The sequence below is a fragment of the Triticum urartu genome, chromosome 5 (assembly GCF_003073215.2).
Source record: "Triticum urartu cultivar G1812 chromosome 5, Tu2.1, whole genome shotgun sequence".
Lineage (NCBI taxonomy): Eukaryota > Viridiplantae > Streptophyta > Magnoliopsida > Poales > Poaceae > Triticum > Triticum urartu.
Genome location: NC_053026.1, coordinates 408,113,745 through 408,139,288, shown reverse-complemented (window position 1 = coordinate 408,139,288; position 25,544 = coordinate 408,113,745). Strand labels below are relative to the sequence as shown.

At 44.3% G+C, this 25,544-nt stretch overlaps 2 protein-coding genes across 2 annotated transcripts; both read left to right on the top strand.

Moving 5' to 3' along the window:
* Positions 1–12,108: 12,108 nt before the first annotated feature.
* Positions 12,109–15,642, top strand: LOC125509345 (probable polygalacturonase). The gene is made up of 5 exons (XM_048674305.1): positions 12,109–13,035; positions 13,364–13,484; positions 14,024–14,272; positions 14,503–14,656; positions 14,853–15,642. The coding sequence occupies exons 1-5, from the start codon at positions 12,490–12,492 to the stop codon at positions 15,376–15,378; spliced, it is 1,596 nt and encodes a 531-aa protein (XP_048530262.1). The 5' UTR covers positions 12,109–12,489; the 3' UTR covers positions 15,379–15,642.
* A 1,199-nt stretch (positions 15,643–16,841) lies between these two features.
* Positions 16,842–18,409, top strand: LOC125509346 (photosystem I chlorophyll a/b-binding protein 6, chloroplastic-like). Its single transcript, XM_048674306.1, has 4 exons — positions 16,842–17,043; positions 17,165–17,362; positions 17,452–18,004; positions 18,101–18,409. The coding sequence occupies exons 1-4, from the start codon at positions 16,991–16,993 to the stop codon at positions 18,116–18,118; spliced, it is 822 nt and encodes a 273-aa protein (XP_048530263.1). The 5' UTR covers positions 16,842–16,990; the 3' UTR covers positions 18,119–18,409.
* The last annotated feature ends 7,135 nt before the right edge of the window (positions 18,410–25,544 follow it).

Below are 25,544 nucleotides of genomic sequence, written 5' to 3'. Positions count from 1 at the left end.
CTTGAGCTTCATGTACCCGTAATGGGGTATAGCTTGGAAGATCGTGAATGCCTCCCGCCCTAAAAGGGTGTGGTATCCGCTACTAAACGGAGCCACTTGGAATGTAATTCTTCGGACCTATAATTCTCCAGCGTGCCGAATACCACATCTAGTGTGATTTTTCCAGCGCATCGTGCCTCCCGACTAGGGATTATTCCTCTGAAGGTCGTGCTGCTTTGCTCAATGCGGCTCTTGTCTATTTCCATTTTGCTAAGAGTCTCCTCATAGATGAGGTTTAATCCGCTGCCACCGTCCATGAGCACTTTAGTAAGCCGGAAGCCGTCCACAATTGGACTAAGGACCAAAGCGACTGGTGCTCGGGCTGTTCGGAATTGAGGTTCGTCACTGGCATTGAAGGTTATAGCCGTGTCGTTCCATGGATTTATTGTTGCAACGTGGAAGACTTCGGCGAGGCTGCGGAGTGCTCGCTTGCAATGATTATTTGAGGAGAAAGTCTCGAAGACTGTCAGTACTGTATTATTATTTTCCACGGGATGGTTCTCTATGGTATTGTTGATGAGGAGATCCTCGCCGCTCTTGGCCACCTGCCGGAGTATCCAACATGCTCTAAGGCTATGTGTTGGCATGGTATCCGGTGTACTGTGAATTTTCCATGGTCCATTGAGCCATCCCTCCAATACGGTTCCACGCCCTGTAGTGGGCTTTGGTTTCTTTGTAATTGGATCAGGTGACTTACGAGAGTACACCCTTTTAGTTCGGACGAAGGGTTTAGTGAGAGCCGGAGGATCCCAGAATTTTGTTTGGGTTTTCCAGGTGCTTTCCATCGCACAGTACTTCTGTACTATGGCCGCCAAGTTAGCGAAGTGTACTATGTCACGGCGACTTATGGCGTTGAGGATTCCCTTGTCCGTGCAATTTTTGCAAAAGAATGAAATTGCGTCTTCCTCGCGACAGTCCTTGACCTTGCTCATTACAAGGAGGAATCTGGCCCAATAGTGATGTACTGTCTCTTGGGGCTCTTGTGTAATGTGGGAAAGATCGCTTATGTGAGGGTGGGTGGGTAGATTTAGGTCCAAACCCTGACCCGATCTGAGACCCAGGGGCAGAGGAGTTTCTGAGCTTGGCAGTTCGGGCTCTAGAATGTTGCCCCATAGTTCTGGCCCGCTGTCCGATTCTAGGTTTGAAGCTTGGGCCATGTCCTCCCGTAGACGGGTATCCAGCTCGGAGAGCTCGGGAATCCAGACATAGTTTGTCCTCAAAATAGAGGAAGAATCGCTTGCTCCTCCACCACCGCTATATGATGGGTGACCGGCGGAGAGTTAATCTCCCTTTGGTCGGGTTTAAGCCCGATCCGATCATAGTCCGTAGCGACTCCCAAGGCGGCGATGTGATCCAAGAGCTCATTCAAGGAAGAGAGCTCCATTGGATCCATCTGCTCGGTGAATCCCGAGCCGACGTGGAGGCTGTTTTTGATGACTCGAGAAGTCATCGTTGGCGCGACGGCCGAACGGGCGGTCATGATGAAGCCGCCTAGTCGGGGAGTTTGGCCTACAGCCAGGGCTCCCCCAGAGGTAATGTTGTCCTTGACAACAAGACGAGCCATCAAGCCTTATCGTGACGTCACAGTGGAACTCTCAATGAAAGCACCAATGTCGGTGTCAAAACCGGCGGATCTCGGGTAGGGGGTCCCGAACTGTGCGTCTAAGGCTGATGGTAATAGGAGGCGAGGGACACAATGTTTACCTAGGTTCGGGCCCTCTCGATGGAGGTAATACCCTACTTCCTGCTTGATTGATCTTATTGATATGAGTATTACAAGAGTTGATCTACCATGAGATCGTAGAGGCTAAACCCTAGAAGCTAGCCTATGATTATGATTGTTGTTGTCCTACGGACTAAACCCTCCAGTTTATATAGACACCGGAGGGGTCTAGGGTTACATAGAGTTGGTTACAAGGGAGTAGATCTACATATCCGAATTACCAAGCTTGCCTTCCACGCAAAGGAGAGTCCCACCCGGACACGGGACGAAGTCTTCAATCTTGTATCTTCATAGTACAACAGTCTGGCCAAAGTATATAGTCCGGTTGTCTGAGGACCCCCTAATCCAAGACTCCCTCATTCACCACCACCACCAAGCAAGATGCTAGGAACATCGGAGAGACCATCTTCAAGCTTCACGAGAAAATTGAGCATCTCTGAGCCCAGATCTATGACCCGCAAAACCAAAACTGTGAGTATGAATATAGACTCAAGAGGATGAGTTTGGCTGCAGATTCGAGGATCCCGGAGACTCGATCATCCTTTTATGATGGTGAGCCTATGCCTTGGAATATGGACGACAAGCCTACATCATCAACGACTCCATCGTCACTACCTCCGAGGAAGGAGACATAAACACATGGGTATGGGCACTCCCCTTGGCAACTGCCAAGCTTAGGGGAGTGCCCCGGTATCGTATCACCATCACACTTTTATCTTTACCTTTTTCTTAGTTCGATCCTTTTGGTAATATCTTGATCTAGTAGAATAAAGTTTTAGTATGATCTAGTTTTGAGTTTTGCTTTATGATCCTTCTATGAAATCGAGTCCGTGAGCTATATATATAATAAATATTAGTGTTGAATCAAGGGCTTGATTATCTTGTTATGATCTTGAGGAAATAAAATAAAAGAGAGAGAATAAAAAGAAATAAAGAGATCATATGGATCTTATGGAGAGTAATGAATTCACATATAAAGGGTATGATGAATAAAAGTTGTTGAGAGTTGATAAACATAGTTTTGGTCATCGTAACAATTAATAAAAAGTAATAAAGAAAGAGAGGTCTTCACATATAAATACACTATCTTGGACATCTTTTATGATTGTGAGCACTCATTAAAATATGACATGCTAAAGAGTTGACGTTGGACAAGGAAGACAACGTAATGAGTTATGTTTTCTTACATCCGAAATAAATTATATTGTCATGGATCATCCAACATGTTGACCTTGCCTTTTCCTCTCATGCTAGCCAAATTCTTTGCACCAAGTAGAGATACTACTTGTGCTTCCAAATATACTTAAACCCAGTTTCGCCATGAGAGTCCACCATATCTACTTATGGATTGAGTAAGATCCTTCAAGTAAGTTGTCATTGTTGCAAGCAATAAAAATTGCTCTCTAAATATGTATGATTTATTAGTGTGGAGAAAATAAGCTTTATACGATCTTGTGATGTGGAAGAAATAAAAGCGACGGACTGCATAATAAAGGTCCATATCACAAGTGGCAATATAAAGTGATGTTCTTTCGCATTAAGATTTTGTGCATCCAACCATAAAAGCACATGGCAACCTCTGCTTCCCTCTGCGAAGGGCCTATCTTTTATTCTTGTCTTATACTTCATACAAGAGTCATGGTGATCTTCACCTTTCCTTTTTAAATTTTATCTCTTGGCAAGCACAATGTGTTGAAAGATCCTGATATATAGCTAATTGGATGTGAGTTTTCATGAACTATTATTGTTGACATTACCCTTGAGGTAAAATGTTGGGAGTCAAAACTATAAGCCCCTATCTTTCTCTGTGTCCGACTAAAACTTCATACCCATAAATATTGCATGAGTGTTAGAAATTGTGAAAGACTAAATGATAGTTTTTATACATATAGGGTCGCGCTATTCGTCACCCTGGGTGAGGAATAGTTATTCTTCACCCCTCTCTATTTTGACGTCAATGCACCATATTTTTAGATTCCATAAATTTTGTCTTATTTCATACGTAAAAAGAGAACGTAAGAAAATATATACTTGCCGTAAAAATATATTTTATGTTACTTAAAATTACGAACGTAAAACATAGTGTAAAACATACATAAAATGCGATATTTCTGGTCTTATAACATATTTTTTTGTTTTCTTGTATCAAATTTTACATAGTGAATCAATATAAATGTAACTATTTGTATTTCAAATGTAATTTATTTATGAAGCGGTCGTAAGATTACGTCGGGTGAAGAATAATTTATTCTGCACCCTGGGTGATGAATAGTATCACTATATATATATATATATATTGCTGTTATAAGAATGATCATGATACCCTCATGTCCGTATCTTATTTTATCGACACCTCTATCTCTAAACATGTGGACATATTTTTCGATTTCGGCTTCCGCTTGAGGACAAACGAGGTCTAAGCTTGGGGGAGGAAAAATCCTATATGAGGTCTCTGGTGCCCTCTGGTGCCCATCTTCTTCTATATGAGGTCTTTCGTCCAGGAAAAAAATCATAAGCAAGCTCACGGGACGAAACTCCGCCGCCACGAGGCAGAAACTTGGCGGAACCAATCTAGGGCTCCGGCGGAGCTGTTCTGTCAGGGAAACTTCCCTCTGGGAGGGGGAAATCATCACCATCGTCATCACCATCGATCCTCTCATAGGGAGGGGGTAAATCTCCATCAACATCTTCACCGGCACCATCTCATCTTAAACCCTAGTTCATATCTTGTATCCAATCTTTGTCCCAAAGCCTCAGATTGGTACCTGTGGGTTGCTAGTAGTGTTGATTACTCCTTGTAGTTGATGCTATTTGGTTTATTCGGTGGAAGATCATATGTTTAGATCCTTTATGCATATTAATACCCCTCTGATTATGAACATGAATATGATTTGTGAGTAGTTACATTTGTTCCTGAGGACATGGGAGAAGTCTTGCTATAAGTAGTCATGTGAATTTGGTATTCGTTCGATATTTCGATGAGATGTATGTTGTCTCTCCTCTAGTGGTGTCATGTGAACGTCGACTACATGACACTTCATCGTTGTTTGGGCCTAGAGGAAGGCATTGGGAAGTAATAAGTAGATGATGGGTTGCTAGAGTGACAGAAGTTTAAACCCTAGATTATGAGTTGCTTCGTAAGGGGCTGTTTTGGATCCATATGTTAATGCTATGGTTAGGTTTACCTTAATACTTCTTTTGTAGTTGCAGATGCTTGCAAGAGGGGTTAATCATAAGTGGGATTCTTGTCCAATGAAGGGCAGTACTCAAAGCACCGGTCCACCCACATATCAAATTATCAAAGTACCAAACGCGAATCATATGAGCGTGATGAAAACTAGCTTGATGATAATTCCCATGTGTCCCCGGGAGCGCTTTTCTTTATATAAGAGTTTGTCCATGCTTGTCCTTTGCTACAAAAAGGATTGGGCCATCTTGCTGCACTTTATTTACTTTTATTACTTGTTACCCGTTACAAATTACCTTATCACAAAACTATCTATTACCGATAATTTCAGTGCTTGTAGAGAATACCTTACTGAAAACTGCTTATCATTTCCTTCTGCTCCTCGTTGGGTTCGACACTCTTTCTTATCGAAAGGACTACGATAGATCCCCTATACTTGTGGGTCATCAAGTACATAGCTGCTTCGGAAGCAAAAAATGAAGGATTCTGGATGAAGGAGTTCATATCCGATCTAGGTGTAATACCTAGTGCATCGGGTCCAGTGAAAATCTTTTGTGACAATACTGGAGCAATTGCCTTAGCAAAGGAATCCAGATTTCACAAGAGAACCAAACACATCAAGAGACGCTTCAACTCCATCCGCGATCAAGTCAAGGAGGGAGACACAGAGATTTGCAAAATACACACGGATCTAAATATTGCAGACCCGTTGACTAAGCCTCTTCCATGAGCAAAACATGATCAACACCAAGACTCCATGGGTGCTAGAATCATTACTGTGTAATCTAGATTATTGACTCTAATGCAAGTGGGAGACTGAAGTGTGTTGGAAAGATCCTGATATATAGCTAATTGGATGTGAGTTTTCATGAACTATTATTGTTGACATTACCCTTGAGGTAAAAGGTTGGGAGGCAAAACTATAAGCCCCTATCTTTCTCTGTGTTCGACTAAAACTTCATACCCATAAATATTGCATGAGTGTTAGAAATTGTGAAAGACTAAATGATAGTTTTTATGTATATAGGGTCGCGCTATTCGTCACCCTGAGTGAGGAATAGTTATTCTTCACCCCTCTCTATTTTGACGTCAATGCACCATATTTTTAGGTTCCATAAATTTTGTCTTATTTCATACGTAAAAAGAGAACGTAAGAAAATATATACTCGCCGTAAAAAATATTTTATGTTACGTAAAATTACGAACGTAAAACATAGTGTAAAACATACATAAAATGCGATATTTCTGGTCTTATAACGTATTTTTTTGTTTTCTTGTATCAAATTTTACATAGTGAATCAATATAAATGTAACTATTTGTATTTCAAATGTAATTTATTTATGAAGCGGTCGTAAGATTACGTCGGGTGAAGAATAATTTATTCTACACCCTGGGTGATGAATAGTATCACTATATATATATTGCTGTTATAAGAATGATCATGATACCCTCATGTCTGTATCTTATTTTATCGACACCTCTATCTCTAAACATGTGGACATATTTTTCGATTTCGGCTTCCGCTTGAGGACAAACAAGGTCTAAGCTTGGGGGAATTGATACGTCCATTTTGCATCATGCTTTTATATCGATAGTTATTGCATTATGGGCTGTTATTACACATTATGTCACAATATTTATGTCTATTCTCTCTTATTTTACAAGGTTTACATGAAGAGGGAGAATGCCGACAGCTGGAATTTTGGGCTGGAAAAGGAGCAAATATTAGAGACCTATTCTGCACAACTCCAAAAGTCCTAAAACTTCACAGGAGCACGTTTCAGAATATATGAAAAATATTGGGCGAAGGAAGTACCAGAGGGGGGCCACCCACCATCCACGAGGGTGGGGGCGCGCCCTACCCCCTGGGGGCGCCCCCTGCCTTGTGAGCCCCCTGGCAGCCCTCTGGTGCCCATATTCTTCTATATGAGGTCTTTCGTCCAGGAAAAAAATCATAAGCAAGCTCACAGGACGAAACTCCGCCGCCACGAGGCAGAAACTTGGCGGAACCAATCTAGGGCTCCGGCGGAGCTGTTCTGCCAGGGAAACTTCCCTCTGGGAGGGGGAAATCATCACCATCATCATCACCATCGATCCTCCCATAGGGAGGGGGTAAATCTCCATCAACATCTTCACCGGCACCATCTCATCTCAAACCCTAGTTCATCTCTTGTATCCAATCTTTGTCCCAAAGCCTCAGATTGGTACCTGTGGGTTGCTAGTAGTGTTGATTACTCCTTGTAGTTGATGCTATTTGGTTTATTCGGTGGAAGATCATATGTTCAGATCCTTTATGCATATTAATACCCCTCTGATTATGAACATGAATATGATTTGTGAGTAGTTACATTTGTTCCTGAGGACATGGGAGAAGTCTTGCTATAAGTAGTCATGTGAATTTGGTATTCGTTTCGATATTTCGATGAGATGTATGTTGTCTCTCCTCTAGTGGTGTCATGTGAACGTCGACTACATGACACTTCATCCTTGTTTGGGCCTAGAGGAAGGCATTGGGAAGTAATAAGTAGATGATGGGTTGCTAGAGTGACAGAAGTTTAAACCCTAGATTATGAGTTGCTTCGTAAGGGCTGATTTGGATCCATATGTTAATGCTATGGTTAGGTTTACCTTAATACTTCTTTTGTAGTTGCAGATGCTTGCAAGGGTTAATCATAAGTGGGATGCTTGTCCAATGAAGGGCAGTACCAAAGCACCGGTCCACCCACATATCAAATTATCAAAGTACCAAACGCGAATCATATGAGCGTGATGAAAACTAGCTTGATGATAATTCCCATGTGTCCTCGGGAGCGCTTTTCTTTATATAAGAGTTTGTCCATGCTTGTCCTTTGCTACAAAAAGGATTGGGCCATCTTGCTGCACCTTATTTACTTTTATTACTTGTTACCCGTTACAAATTACCTTATCACAAAACTATCTATTACCGATAATTTCAGTGCTTGTAGAGAATACCTTACTGAAAACTGCTTATCATTTCCTTCTGCTCCTCGTTGGGTTCGACACTCTTACTTATCGAAAGGACTACGATAGATCCCCTATACTTGTGGGTCATCAAGTACATAACTGCTTCAGAAGCAAAAAATGAAGGATTTTGGATGAAGGAGTTCACATCCGATCTAGGTGTAATACCTAGTGCATCGGGTCCAGTGAAAATATTTTGTGATAATACTGGAGCAATTGCCTTAGCAAAGGAATCCAGATTTCACAAGAGAACCAAACACATCAAGAGACGCTTCAACTCCATCCGCGATCAAGTCAAGGAGGGAGACATAGAGATTTGCAAAATACACACGGATCTAAATATTGCAGACTCGTTGACTAAGCCTCTTCCATGAACAAAACATGATCAACACCAAGACTCCATGGGTGCTAGAATCATTACTGTGTAATCTAGATTATTGACTCTAACGCAAGTGAGAGACTGAAGGAAATATGCCCTAGAGGCAATAATAAGTTGTTATTTATATTTCCTTATATCATGATAAATGTTCATTATTCATGCTAGAATTGTATTAAGTGGAAACTTGATGCATGTGTGAATACATAGACAAAACAGACTGTCCCTTGTATGCCTCTACTTGACTAGCTCGTTAATCAAAGATGGTTAAGTTTCCTAACCATAGACATGTGTTGTCATTTGATGAACGTGATCACATCATTAGGAGAATGATGTGATGGACAAGACCCATCCGTTAGCTTATAATGATCGTTAAGTTTTATTGCTATTGCTTTCTTCATGTCAAATACATATTCCTTTGACTATGAGATTATGCAACTCCCGAATACCGGAGGAACACCTTGTGTGCTATCAAACGTCACAACGTAACTGGGTGATTATAAAGATGCTCTACAGGTGTCTCCGAAGGTGTTTGTTGGGTTGGCATAGATCGAGATTAGGATTTGTCACTCCGAGTATCTGAGAGGTATCTCTGGGCCCTCTCGGTAATGCACATCATGATAAGCCTTGCAAGTAATGTGATTAATGAGTTAGTTGCGGGATGATGCATTACGGAACGAGTAAAAAGACTTGCCAGTAACGAGATTGAACTAGGTATGATGATACCGACGATCGAATCTCGGGCAAGTAACATATCGATGACAAAGGGAATAACGTCTGTTGTCATTGCGGTTTGACCGATAAAGATCTTCGTAGAATATGTAGGAACCAATATGAGCATCCATGTTCTGCTGTTGGTTATTGATCGGAGATGTGTCTCGGTCATGTCTACATAGTTCTCGAACCTGTAGGGTCCACATGCTTAACGTTCGATGACGATTTGTATTATGAGTTATGTGTTTTGGTGACCGAAGATTGTTCGAAGTCCCAGATGAGATCACGGACATGACGAGGAGTCTCGAAATGGTCGAGAGGTAAACATTGATATATTGGACGGCAGTATTTAGACACCGAATGGTTCGGGTGTTTTTCGGAGTACCGAGGGCCCCCCCCGGAGAAGTATTGGGCCTACATGGGCCATAGGGGAGAGGGGAGGCAGCCCACAAGGGGTGGTCGCGCCCCCCTCTCATAGGGAGTCCGAATTGGACTAGGGGAGGGGGCGCGCCCCCCTTTCCTTCTCCTCTTCCCTCTCCCTTCCCCCTTTTCCCCCTCCATGAGAAGGAATAAGAGGGGGGGGGGGCGAATCCTACTAGGGCTGGGAGTCCTAGTAGGACTCCCCCCTCTTGGCGCCCCCATAGGGCCGGCCTCCTCCCTCTCCCTCCTTTATATACGTGGGAAGGGCACCCCTTGGAGATACACCAATTGTTCCAAGCCGTATGCGGCGTCTCCCTCCACAGTTTACTCCTCTGGTCATATTCACGTAGTGCTTAGGCGAATCCCAGCGCGGATCACATCACCATCACCGTCACCACACCGTCGTGCTGACGAAACTCTCGCTCGACCCTCTGCTGGATCAAGAGTTCGAGGGACGTCATCGAGCTGAACGTGTGCTGAACTCGGAGGTGCCATACGTTCGGTACTTGATCGGTTGGATCGCGAAGATGTCCGACTACATCAACCACGTTAACCTAACGCTTCCGCTTTCGGTCTACGAGGGTACGTGGACACACTCTCCCCCTCTCGTTGCTATGCATCTCCTAAATAGATCTTGCGTGATCGTAGGAATTTTTTTGAAATTGCATGCTACGTTCCCCAACACTAACTGCGATGTGCTACTTGTGAGATGTGTTGGCATTTTTCGTGAAGAGAAAGGGTGAAGCAATATAGTAGTAGAGAAGTAACTCCCTCAGTGAGAACAAAGGTTATCGAACCAATAGGAGAACCACACAAATTTGCGTCTTCAGCACCTACACACACAAAAGCAAACACTTGCACCCAACGCGGGCAAGAGGGTTGTCAATCCCGCTGAACTCATTACTTGCAAGGATAATTCTGATGGTGATAGATATATAAAAAGAAAAGTAAAAAAATTGCAGCAAATATTTTTGGCTTCTAGCAATATGATTAAGTAGACCTGGGGGGCATAGTTTTCCCTAAAGGCTTCTCTCTCGAACACATAGCATACTGTGGGTAAACAAATTACTGTTGGGCAATTGATAAAACAATGTGTAGTTATGATGTTATTGATGGCAACAATCACATAGATAGGCATCACGTCCGTGACAAGTAGACCGAAAAAATTCTGCATCTACTACTATTACTCCAGTTTGAGAGCGCTTCTGTGCTTCCCTCTCTAGGTATTAAGTTCATGGCAAACAGAGTAATGCATGAAGTATGATAACATGATGTAGACAAAGTAAACCCAATCAGTATGAATAAACCCCATTCTTTTACATTTAAATGCAACAATACAACGTGTCTCGCCACCCCTTCTGTCACTGGGTGACGACACTGCAAGATTGAACCAATTACAAGGCACCTCTCCTGCTGAAGATAAATCAATCTAGTTGGCCAAATTAAACGGATAGATCGGAGAGAAATACAAAGCTATAATAAGGATGCAAAATAAAGTTCAGAAAAGACACACATTAAAATGCATCATCCATACTACTCATATATAATAAACATTCTACAACTATGAAATATGCAAATATAATAATAAATTATATGTTAGTAGTAGTAGTAGTAGTAATAATAATAATAATATAGCTTTGTTCATATTTAATTATGTAATTTTCCAATATAAACCCCACCAAGGCATGAATGAGTAAGAGGACCATGCACGTAGTAATTTTTATTGAGGGTTCCATGCACATAGTATTAGAACTTTCTTACTTAATTATTTCCTCTTTTTCCCCCTTAATTGATGTGATTTTACATGATCCCAATAAACCAAAAAGAATCTCGCGAGATTCGGTCTATGTTAATCTTCGATGGATACAGTCCTTATTTGTGTGTCTAGAGGTAGTCTAAAACCCTTGGACCCTAGGTGGCTAGGGCAAACTTTCTCCTTCAAATTTCACCGATGAGTCCGTGGATTCGCCTCACCTCTGTCTGTTGCTCCGACGGCCAGTGGCGGGAAGGGGAATCCCGTTGCGTCCGCTCCGGTTAGTAGTTTATGTTAGGTTTTTTTTAGTCCTCCTAGGTGCGGCGCGGCGGATGGCGGCGCTACTTCTTTAAGTTTGTGTTCCAGGCTCTGATCCTCCTCGAGTTCGTCCATTTGGATGTAGTAAACGGAGCTCCGGCGTAGGTTCCTATTGTCTTTTTGGGGCGGTGAGATTAGGGTTTCTCATCTTATGGCGAGATTTGGCGTCAGATGCTTCAGATCCATGAAGGGTTCAACGGCGACGACAACGACTTCAGGCGGTGGCCCTTAGGGGCATGTGTACGAAGACTTCCCGGCTGTCATCGACAAGGTCAAGCCGGCTCCGGTAGGGGAACGACGACAACTACGCGTCGGCGGCTTGCTCTGGCAGCAGTAGTGATTGTTTGGGGTCTTAGAATCTCAATGTAATTTTTATTATGTTTTAGATGCTTTGTACTTATGCTAAACTTTAATAAAAGATCTGAATGAATTTCGGAAAAGAGGTAGTCTAAAACCTGAATTTATTTGTCACTTCTACTAGTGTTTTGTACTGACATGATAGATGAAGAATAGACCGGATGTTGTTAAAAAAGCGAAAAAGGGGAAGCGGAGGGGGAGTACTTCTGGGGCTCAGCATCAGCGGAAGCGTAGAAGCAACAAACAGAGCCACGGCAACTCGAGTCAGTCAATCCAACGGCCCGCACAGTCTGACGGCAGTACGCAGGGGCCAGGGGGGCTATTCGGTCATTCCGCCGTCTTGCTGGCCGTCGTCTCGTCGTGGTTCCTCCCCCAACCCCACGGCCGGCACCACCACTGCGCCACCGCGCTCAAGTGCCAGTGACCTCACCGCCTCCCGCCCTTTTAAAACTAGTGCTCCCGAGGTCCGGCTCACCACCACCGCCGCGCTCCCGCTTCCTCCCCCACCTCCATGGGCAGCAAAACCCTAGCAGCACCCCCCCGACAGACGCACCAACCGGTTGGTACAGCGCGGCGTAGCACGTAGATCCCGCCCCCGCCCGCGCGCCGACCGGATCCGATGGCGGAGATCGCCGTCGGCGTCTCCTCCCCGCGCGCCTCCGTCGCCGCCGCAGCCGCCGCGGCGGCGGCGTCGGCCTCCTCCGGCCCGGCGGTGCTGTCCTCCCCGCGCGCCGCGCTAAGCCGGGGCGCGCACCAGTTCCACCACCGTCGGTGGGCGCCGCCGGCGATCTCGCCGTCCTACAGGGCGTACCTGGTCGCGCTCTGGCTCGTCGGCTTCGTGCTCGTCTTCCTGTGGCAGAACACCTCCATGGGCCGCCTGCGGCTCTACAACCGGCCGCCCATGCCCAAGCGCGCGCCGTCTGCCGCAGCCTCGATGGGCCAGTGGGTGGCCTCGCCGCCGGTGTACGACTTGAGGGAGTTTGGGGGCGTCGGGGACGGGCGGACGGTCAACACGGCGGCCTTCGAGGCCGCGGTGGCGGCCATCTCGGAGAGGGGCGGCGGGAGGCTCACCGTGCCTGCCGGCCGGTGGCTCACCGCGCCGTTTAACCTCACCAGCCACATGACGCTCTTCCTCGCTGCAGGCGCTGAGATCCTCGGGGTCCAGGTGAGACATTTCAGCTGCACTCTCCATCAGCTTGCTTAATTTTACTGTCACAAGTTTTGACAAGATTGTATGACTAGTCACAAATTGGTATAGTTAAACCATTAAAGCATATACTGAATTAATGACTCACATTGGCTCTAGAATAACACTGTTCCTGTCCACTCATGCTTAGTCTGTAAAGGAATTACAGTGATGTCATTTTGTTTCAAACTTAGAGAAAGTTGAACTAGGATGTTCTTACATATCGTTTGGCTGTAACTTTTACAGTCTAGTGCATTTTCTTCCAATGAGTCAACATTGACAGCTTATTGCGTTACTTACATGTAAGGATGAAAGATACTGGCCATTGATGTCCCCATTACCGTCATATGGATACGGAAGAGAGCATAAGGGACCTCGATATGGGAGCCTAATACATGGTCAAGACCTGAAGGATGTGATTATAACCGGTAAGTAATATTGTATGTTTCCTTTTGTTGCATTTTAACGCTCATGATAGTGTGAACTTTATGTTTTTTCTATATATGTTTACTTGCTTAGTCCATTTCAATGCTTAATTATTACTTTGAACTTTGTGTTTGCATTCTGAAATTAAAGCAAGGATTGACTGCCATCATATTATGGTGTGTGTGGCCTTTAAATTAACACCCTAATTGCTAAACATAGGAACATAAGTGAAATTGTTAAAATGAAGTATCCGTATTTGCGACCACCTATCTTATAGATCATTAAGTCCCACCATGAAAGTATGTTGGATGATCCTATGTTATGATGCCTCCTATTAAGTATTTTGAATATAAGACCAACAGTTTTGTTGGTTATTCATGTGAAGATATTGTTACCTGTTACCAGAATAATCATGAATGTGTAGCCATGATTCTAATGTGCCAATTTAATTGCTAAATACTCTTTCTATCAGCCTTTTTGTCCTCAAATTGGTCAGACATTTCGTTAGCTGAGACTCATCATCTCTTTATCTGTCTAATAGGTCATAATGGCACTATAAATGGGCAAGGCCAAAGTTGGTGGATCAAATTTCGCAAGAAACTCCTCAATCACACCAGGGGTCCTCTTGTTCAGCTCATGCGGTCAAGTAACATTACTATTTCTAACATCACATTACGTGATTCTCCCTTCTGGACACTTCATCTGTATGACTGCAAGGATGTCACAGTCTCGGGAACTACTATTCTGGCTCCAATTGCTGGGGCTCCAAACACCGACGGGATAGATCCAGGTCATTTTCCAACTTTTGCGGTTTACTTGATTCCTGAGCTCTGATTCGTTTCAGCTACAGCTCACATTGTTCAATGACTGGATAACAATCTAGCCTCTTCATATTCATTGACAATATGAACCCTACAACTTTGTACTTCCATGTTATCTTGGTTTCTTAACTTGTTATTATATGACTTGGAACATTTTATACAACACTCAGATTCTCAGCTGCGTTTACTGCTTATGCAGATTCTTGCGAGAATGTGATGATTGAAAATTGCTATATTTCTGTTGGTGATGACGGGGTAGCTATAAAGAGTGGTTGGGATCAATATGGAATTGCTTATGGGCGTCCATCTACTAACATCACTGTTCGCAATGTCATAATCCGCTCAATGGTCAGGTAATTCATTTGTTTTGGTTCACTGTGTTAGCCCTTCTGTTAATTTATCAGTTGAGATTGGCGAATAAGAACGTTAATAGTACCAAAATGCAGCTTTTCATGTACAGTGAATTACTCTGAAATGTATGGGCGTTACTAGTCAAAGTTTGTCAGATCAGCTTAATTGCGTGTTTAATCTCTTTTCCCTTCTGGACAGTGCTGGCGTGTCTATAGGAAGCGAGATGTCTGGTGGTGTCTCAAACGTTTTGGTAGAGAACGTCCACATTTGGAGTTCGCGGCGAGGTGTGAGGATAAAGACTGCCCCTGGAAGAGGGGCCTATGTAAACAACATTGTCTACAGAAACATAACCCTAGAAAATGTCCGGGTTGGTATCGTGATAAAGACCGACTATAACGAGCACCCAGATGAACGGTTCGACCCGAAGGCTGTTCCTGTTGTCGGTAACATCTCTTATACGTCAATCCATGGGCAAAGGGTGCGGGTACCCGTCAGGATACAAGGGAGCGCAGAGATCCCCGTGAGGAATGTTACTTTCCATGATATGTCGGTTGGTATACTTGACAAGAAGCACCATGTTTTCCAGTGCTCCTTCGTCCAGGGGCAGGTCATCGGCTATGTTTTCCCTGTGCCCTGCAAGAACCTGGACCTGTACAATGAGCGGCGCGAGATGGTTAAACAATCGACACTGCAGAACATTTCAGATATCGACTACAGTTTCTGACACGGCGGTTCGTCTCACTGTACTATTTTCGGCATATCCAGTGATCAGCTTAGTCTTGCTTTACTGCATACACAGGGAATTTTGTTTGTAGCTGTTTACACCTCCCTTTGTCTCAGGCGTGTATTTAAGGAGGCCCAGACTTGTCTATACTGTGTCATAGAATGATGCATCTGTTTTCACATTTCATCCCTGTATTTCTACACACGAATTAAACAATTAAAACCTCACTAACAACAATATTAACAGCAGCTGTTTTTTTATGTTCGGTTTGGATATCTCACTCTGTCAAAAGGTCTTCGAAATAACGTCAGTACAGCCATACAGGGTAAAACACCTTGTCCCTTGTGTAAGTGGAACAAATCTTATTCTGCTAGTCTTTTGGTGAAGCAGTGGCAGCACAGCTTCTTTTGGTTTGATTTTCACTTTGGCTTTCGAATTACATTTGAAAAAGTAGGGCATTATTCTTTTTTTTTCTTTCGCAGCATGCTCTCTGATTTATGGATTCATAGAGGGTGAGCACCATATTTTTTTTGAGGGAGGCGAGAACCAACCTCAGTTGACTGAGAAAGGTTTGAAATGCAATATTGATCAAGTTTGTTCATGTCAGGGATCAGCAGTATATACTCCCTCCATTCCTAAATATAACACTTTTTAGAGATTTTAATAAGGACTACATACGCGAAAATGCCAAACGGAGACCGAGCTCCATGGAGGCCTTTATTTGAAAACTTTAAAATTCAAACTTTTCAGTTTCAAAAAATTCTGAAAATAAATACGCATATACCTAGATACATAATGTACATGTGTGCGAATTTTCAGGCTGAAATACATTAAAATGTGAGCTACACAAAAAAGACAAATCTGGAGCCTTTTAGCATATGTACTGTTCATCTATAAAGTCCATGATTTTGGTTTTTTTGTACAGCTTGCAATTCAAGGTATTTCATCCTGAAATTTTTCACACATACACTTTACATCCTTGCATACATGTGTATTTTTTTCAGAATTTTTTGAAACTGAAATTTATGAATTTTGAATTATTCAAAATAAAGGGCTTCATGGAGCTCGGTCTCCAAAATGCCCTAATCATACATACGAATGTACATAGGCATATTTTAGAGTGTAGATTCACTCATTTTGCTCCGTATGTAGTACGCATTGGAATCTCTAAAAAAACTTATATTTAGGAACGGGGGAGTATTACATTTGGTACAAAAGAACTGAACCATATTTTTTTTCGTTGTCAGTACTAGTCTATCCAAAATAAATTAGGGGAGTAGTCTGTCAAGTTTCTTCCATTCCTGAAAAAAAAAAGAGTTGGCTTCTTTTTTTTTTTTGAGGATAAGAGTTGGCTTCTTTCAGTGCCATCGAGAAGGCCGTGAACAATGTTCAAACAAAAAGCCGCGAGCATCCAACTTAGAAGAAGCCCACGAGACATTTTCCACGACAGCGGGCAAAAAAAAAAAAAAAAAAAAAAACTGGCGTCCCGCCATTGGCTCAGCGCAGCGCCCTCTCCCTCCCTATCCTCATCTACTCCAAACAGATAACCCGCTGGCGGTGGCCGGTGCAGTGCCATTCCCGCTCCCCCCCTCTCCCCCGTCCGGAATCCTCCATGGCGACTCCTCTGCCCACTGGCTCATTCGCAGCATGTCGCCTCCAACCTAGGTAATCACCAACATGCTCTGGTAAATTTGCTTTGAAACCTCTCGGATCATCGGAAAAATGCTGAACCGTCGTTGCCGCATGCCCTTCTGCTTGCTTGTTCTGAACTTCTGATCGAGCTTAGGATCCGGGTGTTGCATGCCACGAAGCCGCCGGCGCAGAATGCTGGCCCGGCAGCGGCAGCCTGCGCTCCCGTCCGGCGGGGCGGTAGCCACCGTACTGGCGCGACCAAGAGCAGCCTGTCCACGGTGTGCGAGCCGCTGGGGCCCGACCGGCCCGTCTGGTTCCCCGGCACCGCCCCTCCGCCGTGGCTCGACGGCAGGTAGGTAAACTGAACCAATTTCAGACTACTGAATTTCATTTCGTCTCTGACATCATTCCTGTGTTGGCGTGTTGCCATTTCCCCTTCAGCCTTCCGGGAGACTTCGGATTTGATCCTCTGGGATTCGGATCGGAGCCGGAGTCGCTGCGGTGGTTCGCGCAGGCGGAGCTGATGCACGGCCGGTGGGCGATGCTGGCGGCGGCCGGGATCCTGGTCCCGGAGGTCCTGCACAAGTGGGGCTTCATGGAGGAGTTCTCCTGGTACACGGCCGGCGAGCGCGAGTACTTCGCGGACCCGTGGACGCTGTTCGTGACCCAGATGGCGCTCATGGGGTGGGTGGAGGGCCGGCGGTGGATGGACTACCTCAACCCGGGGTCCGTGGACATCGAGCCGCGGTTCCCCAACCGCAAGAACCCCACCCCGGACGTGGGGTACCCGGGGGGCCTGTGGTTCGACTGGGGCAACTGGGGCCGCGGCTCGCCGGAGCCCGTCATGGTGCTCCGCACCAAGGAGATCAAGAACGGCCGCCTCGCCATGCTGGCCTTCGTCGGCTTCTGGTTCCAGGCCGTCTACACCGGCCAGGGCCCCCTCGACAACCTCTTGGCGCACCTCGCCGACCCCGGCCACTGCAACATCTTCTCGGTACGTACATACAGATACATGGTTGGTTAATAGTATGATTTGCTCTGCTGCTGTGATTCTCATGCAGATCATTTTATGTCACGTGACACTGTGCAGGCGTTCACGTCCCGCTGATTGTTGGCAGAGTGGCGAACGGTGTTGCTAAGGCAGAAGGGTTTTGCCGTGAACCTGAGCACTTTGGCGTTGGAGTGTCATCTAGGCATCTATCCCTTTGGAAAATGTGAATATTACAGTGCACCCGAAGAGGGAAATGGGTTGGGAAAGATGCTTACCAGTACACCTCTGTATATTGAAATACTCCCACTAGGCCAAAACAAAATGCTACTACTACCACAGGCCACACAGTAACATCAGAATCGCACAGCTGTTATACTTTTTGATACGCGTAATTTTCTTCTTGGTTAACCCTGGACACCTATTTCTATGACCTTGAATAGAAAATTGAGAGTGTCAGATAGGTTGCCCCAAACCCTAGGCCAGAGGCAACGTATGCAGTGTAAAACAAAAGGAAAAATGGCGTGGTCGATGCAGGCAATGCGCGCCGCTCGTGTATGATATTCACTATCTCCCTTGAGCCAGCCATGAGCTCATTTAGAAACTCTTACCGAGCTATCATGTCGTCTCTTGAGCTACACGATGGGTCAATGGTCGGCGCAGGTCTTTCAGCTCAATTATGTGCAGATAAAATGCGAGAGGATACAACTGGGGCTCTTAAGAAGCATAGTGTCCTGACAGCAGGTAACTGTCAATAGCTGCTCATGTAGTCCTGGAGATTTGCAATTTTGGTGGTACAAGGAATTAAAAAAGAACCAAACAGTGTTAGAACATCTCTAGCTGGCAATTTGTTTTAGCGTCCAAAACAAATTCTCAGCCAACAAAGGGCTTCCCTTCATGCCGCTTCCCTTCATGCCAACAAAAGGTCCAACAAAAAGAACCAAGCGAGTGCAATATGGTGCGGTTGTTCTTTGTTTCATGCAATGTGAGCTCAATGTTGTCTTAATATTATGCAAAAAAAAGGTTGCAACTTTTGGTATTGGAAAGAAGAATACATTTATATATTTATTAACGAGGTTTATTTGATGTTGGTGCACTTGTCGTTAGAGATTAGATTATAGAGGACACAATCTCTCGCAAAAATAAAAACAATGAGGACACAATGTCTTAAGTTTCTTCACGTGGAGGCAGAGAAGAAATAAGTATGCAAGCCAGAGAAGTCAACAGAGAAGGGCAAAAGTGTTGACACTGAAACTAAGGAGATGGGGAAAGAGTTGATTGCACTTGTTGTAGCAGTTAGGGAATTTGCGTTTGTGTTTCCCGCAAAAAAAATGTATTTTTTGTTGAAGTGTGTAATTATTCTTGTCCTCTTGTATGGATCAGTTCTCAGGAACCGGTGAACTATGTGGCCAAAATGTTGTTTTATAAAGTACTCCCTCCATTCACAAATATAAGATGTTCTAATTTTTTCTGATTTGGATGTATATAGACGCATCTTATTGTGTTTGTTCACTCATTTCAGTCCATATGTAATCCATATTAAAATATCCTAAACATCTTATATTTGTGAATGAAGGGAGTAGTTTACATTGATCTTAAGATGAGTGAAGCTAACTCGATGGCCTGAATAAACGAATCTGTGTTTAAAAAAGTTGAGACTTAAGTTTTAGGAGGTTGACTAGGAACCCTTTCATTTAACCCATCCAAATTAAGGAGTTAAGGTTTGAGGGGGCTTTTGAGGAGCTAAAATTTGGGATTCGGCTGGAAATGCCCTTATGTGATCACAAAATTAACTCGGTGTGTGGAATTAGAATGCAACGGCATGATACTCGCTCTCTCTCAAAACAAGAGTGAAAAGAGAGAGCGGAGGGCGACACAAGAAAGGGACCCTCTTGGGGCAAAATTTGTTTCTCCCCCTCTCCTCCGGCGTTGAAATGACGTCGCGAGGGTTAGATTAGAGGAGCCCGGATCTCCGTGCGGAGGGGCGGATTAGGGCCATTAGGACCCGAGGTAGGGTCTCCTGGCGCCGATGTCAAGCGTGGATGTCGTTGATGCAGAGAATTAATGTTCCCTCAGGCCCTATCCTCATGATGTCTAGTTGGCTCCGGCGATGGTTGCAGGACAGGGGGGGGGGGGTTCTCCTTGAGACCTGCCTCATCAGGTCTTCTATGCTTTTGATTAGGAGTCGTCGATCGTCCATTGTTTCGTCTTTGGGAGGTGGTGTCGGCGGTGAGTCTTCGTTCAGACAGCCAATCATAGATCTCATGGAGTGTTGAAGGGCGGGGTTGCCTCTTTTTTGCGACAATGGCCGACGTTAGTCGCAGGCATAGCTGGCCAAACGGGCCGGCCCGGCACGGCACGGCACGACCCATCTTAATCGTGCCTGGCACGGCCCGGCCCACCGTGGCACGATTATTAGTCGGGCCGTGCCGTGCCGGCCCGCGTTCTGCCCCCTCCGGCCCAAGCTCGACCTAGGAGCCAAACGGGCCGGCCCAATGGCACGCCAGGCACGTTGGGCCACTAGCCTGATGGCCTGCTAGGTTGTTTCTTGGGCTGATTTTGGCCTGCTGGGCTGTTTTTTATGTGTTATATATATATATATATAAAATCTGGATAAAAAATAAAAAAGATAAATGGGTCATGCCGGCCCGCGTGCCCAGCCTTCAGGCCCAGGCATGGCCCAAGGCGGGCCGCGTGCCTGGCACGGCCCGATTAGAGCGTGCCGGGCCTGGCCCATCACGTGCCGTGCCAGCGTGCTTGCGGGTAGGCATGCCAGGCCCGGCCCATCTGGCCAGCTATAGTCGCAGGCCCGAGGCCAAGAAGAGCATGGGGATTCCATGATTGATATGCGACAATTGCCAATTAGATCGTTCAATTCAGCGGGTGTATTTTGCAGCTCACAAACTACTTGCTCTCTCGTAAGAGTGGTTGGGTACCCCCAAGTATAAGGGTGAAGTAACCTAACAATAAGTACAAAATAAAAGAGATGGCACAATAAGAAAATAAATTTTCTTGATAAAGTTTTTAGTATAGGAAAATAGTCCCCGGGGGCCATATGTTCACTAGTGGCATCTCTCCAAGCAAATAAGTGTGATGTGGTGGACAAATTACTGCCAGACATCGATTGAATTGCAATATTTATATTTATGACTATGATCACTCATGGTATAATTTCATATAGGAATTATGTCATGTTGGGGAACGTAGTAATTTCAAAAAATTTCCTACGCACACGCAAGATCATGGTGATGCATAGCAACGAGAGAGGAGAGTGTTGTCTACGTACCCTCGTAGACCGAAAGTGGAAGCGTTAGCACAACGCGGTTGATGTAGTCGTACATCTTCACGACCCGACCGATCAAGCACCGAAACTACGTCACCTCCGAGTTCTAGCACACGTTCAGCTCGATGACGATCCCCGGACTCCGATCTAGCAGAATGTCGGGGAAGAGTTCCGTCAGCACGACGGCGTGGTGACGATCTTGATGTTCTACCGTCGCAGGGCTTCGCCTAAGCACCACTACAATATTATCGAGGATTATGGTGGAAGGGGGCACCGCACACGGCTAAGAGATCAATGATCAATTGTTGTGTCTTTGGGGTGCCCCCCTGCACCCGTATATAAAGGAGCAAGGGAGGAGGAGGCTGGCCCTAGGAGGGGGCGTGCCAAGTGTGGAGTCCTACTAGGACTCCCTAGTCCTAGTAGGATTCCACCTCCCATATGGAATAGGAAAAGGGGAAGGGAAAAGGAGAAGGAAGGAAGGGGGCGCCCCCCTTCCCTAGTCCAATTCGGACCAGACCAAGGGGAGGGGTGCGGCCACCCTTGAGGCCCTTTTCCTTCTTTCCCGTATGGCCCAATAAGGCCCATTACGTATTCCCGTAACTCTCCGGTACTCCGAAAAATACCCGAATCACTCGGAACCTTTCCGATGTCCGAATATAGTCGTCCAATATATCGATCTTTACGTCTCGACCATTTAGAGACTCCTTGTCATGTCCCCGATCTCATCCGGGACTCCGAACTCCTTCGGTACATCAAAACTCATAAACTCATACTATAACTGTCACTGAAACCTTAAGCGTGCGGACCCTACGGGTTCGAGAACAATGTAGACATGACCGAGACACGTCTCCGGTCAATAACCAATAGCGGAACCTGGATGCTCATATTGGCTCCCACATATTCTACGAAGATCTTTATCGGTCAGACCGCACAACATACGTTGTTCCCTTTGTCATCGGTATGTTACTTGCCCGAGATTCGATCGTCGTGATCTCAATACCTAGTTCAATCTCGTTACCGGCAAGTCTCTTTACTCGTTCCGTAATACATCATCCTGCAACTAACTCATTAGTTGCAATGCTTGCAAGGCTTAAGTGATGTGCATTACCGAGAGGGCCCAGAGATACCTCTCCGACAATCGGAGTGACAAATCCTAATCTCGAAATACGCCAACCCAACAAGTACCTTTCGAGACACCTGTAGAGCACCTTTATAATCACCCAGTTACGTTGTGACGTTTGGTAGCACACAAAGTGTTCCTCCGGTAAACGGTAGTTGCATAATCTCATAGTCATAGGAACATGTATAAGTCATGAAGAAAGCAATAGCAACAAACTAAACGATCAAGTGCTAAGCTAACGGAATGGGTCAAGTCAATAACATCATTCTCCTAATGATGTGATCACGTTAATCAAATGACAACTCATGTCTATGGCTAGGAAACTTAACCATCTTTGATTCAACGAGCTAGTCAAGTAGAGGCATACTAGTGACATACTGTTTGTCTATGTATTCACACATGTATTATGTTTTCGGTTAATACAATTCTAGCATGAATAATAAACATTTATCATGATATAAGGAAATAAATAATAACTTTATTATTGCCTCTAGGGCATATTTCCTTCAGTCTCCCACTTGCACTAGAGTCAATAATCTAGTTCACATCGCCATGTGATTTAACATCAATAGTTCACATCACCATGTGATTAACACCCATAGTTCACATCGTCATGTGACCAACACCCAAAGGGTTTACTAGAGTCAATAATCTAGTTCACATCGCTATGTGATTAATACCCAAAGAGTACTAAGGTGTGATCATGTTTTGTTTGTGAGGGAAGTTTAGTCAACGAGTCTGCCACATTCAGATCCGTATGTATTTTGCAAATTTCTATGTCAACAATGCTCTGCACGGAGCTACTCTAGCTAATTGCTCCCACTTTCAATATGTATCCAGATTGAGATTTAGAGTCATCTGGATCAGTGTCAAAACTTGCATCGACGTAACCCTTTACGACGAACCTTTTGTCACCTCCATAATCGAGAAACATATCCTTATTCCACTAAGGATAATTTTGACCAATGTCCAGTAATCTACTCCTAGATCACTATTGTACTCCCTTGCCAAACTCAGGGCAGTGTATACAATAGGTCTGGTACACAGCATGGCATACTTTATAGAACCTATGGCTGAGGCGGAATGACTTTCATTCTCTCTCTATCTTCTGCCGTGGTCGGGTTTTGAGTCTTACTCAACTTCACACCTTGTAACACAGGCAAGAACTCTTTCTTTGACTGTTCCATTTTGAACTACTTCAAAATCTTGTCAAGGTATGTACTCATTGAAAAACTTATCAAGCGTCTTGATCTATCTCTATAGATCTTGATGCTCAATATGTAAGCAACTTCATCGAGGTCTTTCTTTGAAAAAACTCCTTTCAATCATTCCTTTATGCTTTGCAGAATAATTCTACATCATCTCCGATCAACAATATGTCATACATATACTTATCAGAAATGTTGTAGTGCTCCCACTCACTTTCTTGTAAATACATGCTTCACCGCAAGTCTGCATAAAACTATATGCTTTGATCAACTTATCAAAGTGTATATTCCAACTCCGAGATGCTTGCTCCAGTCCATAGATGGATCGCTGGAGCTTGCATATTTTGTTAGTACCTTTAGGATTGACAAAACTTTATGGTTGCATCATATACAACTCTTCTTTAATAAATCCTATTAAGGAATGCACTTTTGTTTATCCATTTGCCAGATTTCCTAAAATGCGGCAATTGCTAACATGATTCGGACAGACTTAAGCATAGATACGAGTGAGAAATTCTCATCGTGGTCAACACTTTGAACTTGTCGAAAACCTTTTTGCGACAATTCTAGCTTTGTAGATAGTAACACTACTATCAGCGTCCGTCTTCCTCTTGAAGATCCATTTAATCTTAATGGCTCGCCGATCAATGGGCAAGTCAATCAAAGTCCATACTTTGTTCTCATACATGGATCTCATCTCAGATTTCATGGCCTCAAGCCATTTCACGGAATCTGGGCTCATCATCGCTTCCTCATAGTTCGTAGGATCGTCATGGTCAAGTAACATGACCTCCAGAACAGGATCACCGTACCACTCTGGTGCGGATCTCACTCTAGTTTACCTACGAGGTTCGGTAGTAACTTGATCTGAAGTTACATGATCATCATCATTAGCTTCCTCACTAATTGGTGTAGTAGTCACAGGAACAGATTTCTATGATGAACTACTTTCCAATAAGGGAGCAGGTACAGTTACCTCATCAAGTTCTATTTTCCTCCCACTCACTTCTTTTGAGAGAAACTCCTTCTCTAGAAAGGATCCATTCTCAGCAATGAATATCTTGCCTTCGGATCTGTGATAGAAGGTGTACCCAACATTTTCTTTTGGGTATCCTATGAAGATGCACTTCTCCGATTTGGGTTTGAGCTTATCAGGTTGAAACTTTTTCACATAAGTATTGCAACCTCAAACTTTAAGAAACGACAACTTAGGTTTCTTGCCAAACCATAGTTCATACGGTGTCGTCTCAATGGATCTAGATGGTGCCCTATTTAATGTGAATGTAGTTGTCTCTAATGCATAACCCCAAAACGATAGTGGTAAATCGGTAAGAGACATCATAGATCGCACCATATCTAATAAAGTACGGTTACGACGTTTGGACACACCATTACACTGTGGTGTTCCAGGTGGCGTGAGTAGTGAAACTATTTCACATTGTTTTAACTGAAGCCCAAACTCGTAACTCAAATATTTTACTTCTGCGATCATATCGTAGAAACTTTTATTTTTGTTACGATGATTCTCCACTTCACTCTAAACTTCTTTGAACTTTTCAACTATTTCAGACTTGTGTTTCATTAAGTTGATATACCCATATCTGCTCAAATTATCTGTGAAGGTCAGAAAATAACGATACTTGCCATGAGCCTTAACACTCATCGGACTGCATACATCAGTATGTATTATTTCCAATAAGTCAGTTGCTCGCTCCATTGTTCCGGAGAACGGAGTCTTAGTCATCTTGCCCATGAGGCATGGTTCGCAAGCATCAAGTGATTCATAATCAAGTGATTCCAAAAGTCCATCAGCATGGAGTTTCTTCATGCGCTTTACACCAATATGACCTAAACGGCAGTGCCACAAATAAGTTGCACTATCATTATTAATTTTTCATCTTTTGGTTTCAATATTATGAATATGTGTATCACTAC

Bases quoted from the DNA above. Each gene is read 5' to 3' on its own strand.
- LOC125509345 (XM_048674305.1), top strand. From the start codon at position 12,490: ATGGCGGAGATCGCCGTCGGCGTCTCCTCCCCGCGCGCCTCCGTCGCC. The intron at 13,036-13,363 runs GTGAGACATTTC...CTTACATGTAAG, and splicing joins CTGAGATCCTCGGGGTCCAG to GATGAAAGATACTGGCCATT. The intron at 14,273-14,502 runs GTCATTTTCCAA...CTGCTTATGCAG, and splicing joins CACCGACGGGATAGATCCAG to ATTCTTGCGAGAATGTGATG.
- LOC125509346 (XM_048674306.1), top strand. From the start codon at position 16,991: ATGGCGACTCCTCTGCCCACTGGCTCATTCGCAGCATGTCGCCTCCAA. The intron at 17,044-17,164 runs GTAATCACCAAC...GATCGAGCTTAG, and splicing joins GCATGTCGCCTCCAACCTAG to GATCCGGGTGTTGCATGCCA. The intron at 17,363-17,451 runs GTAGGTAAACTG...TTTCCCCTTCAG, and splicing joins CCGCCGTGGCTCGACGGCAG to CCTTCCGGGAGACTTCGGAT.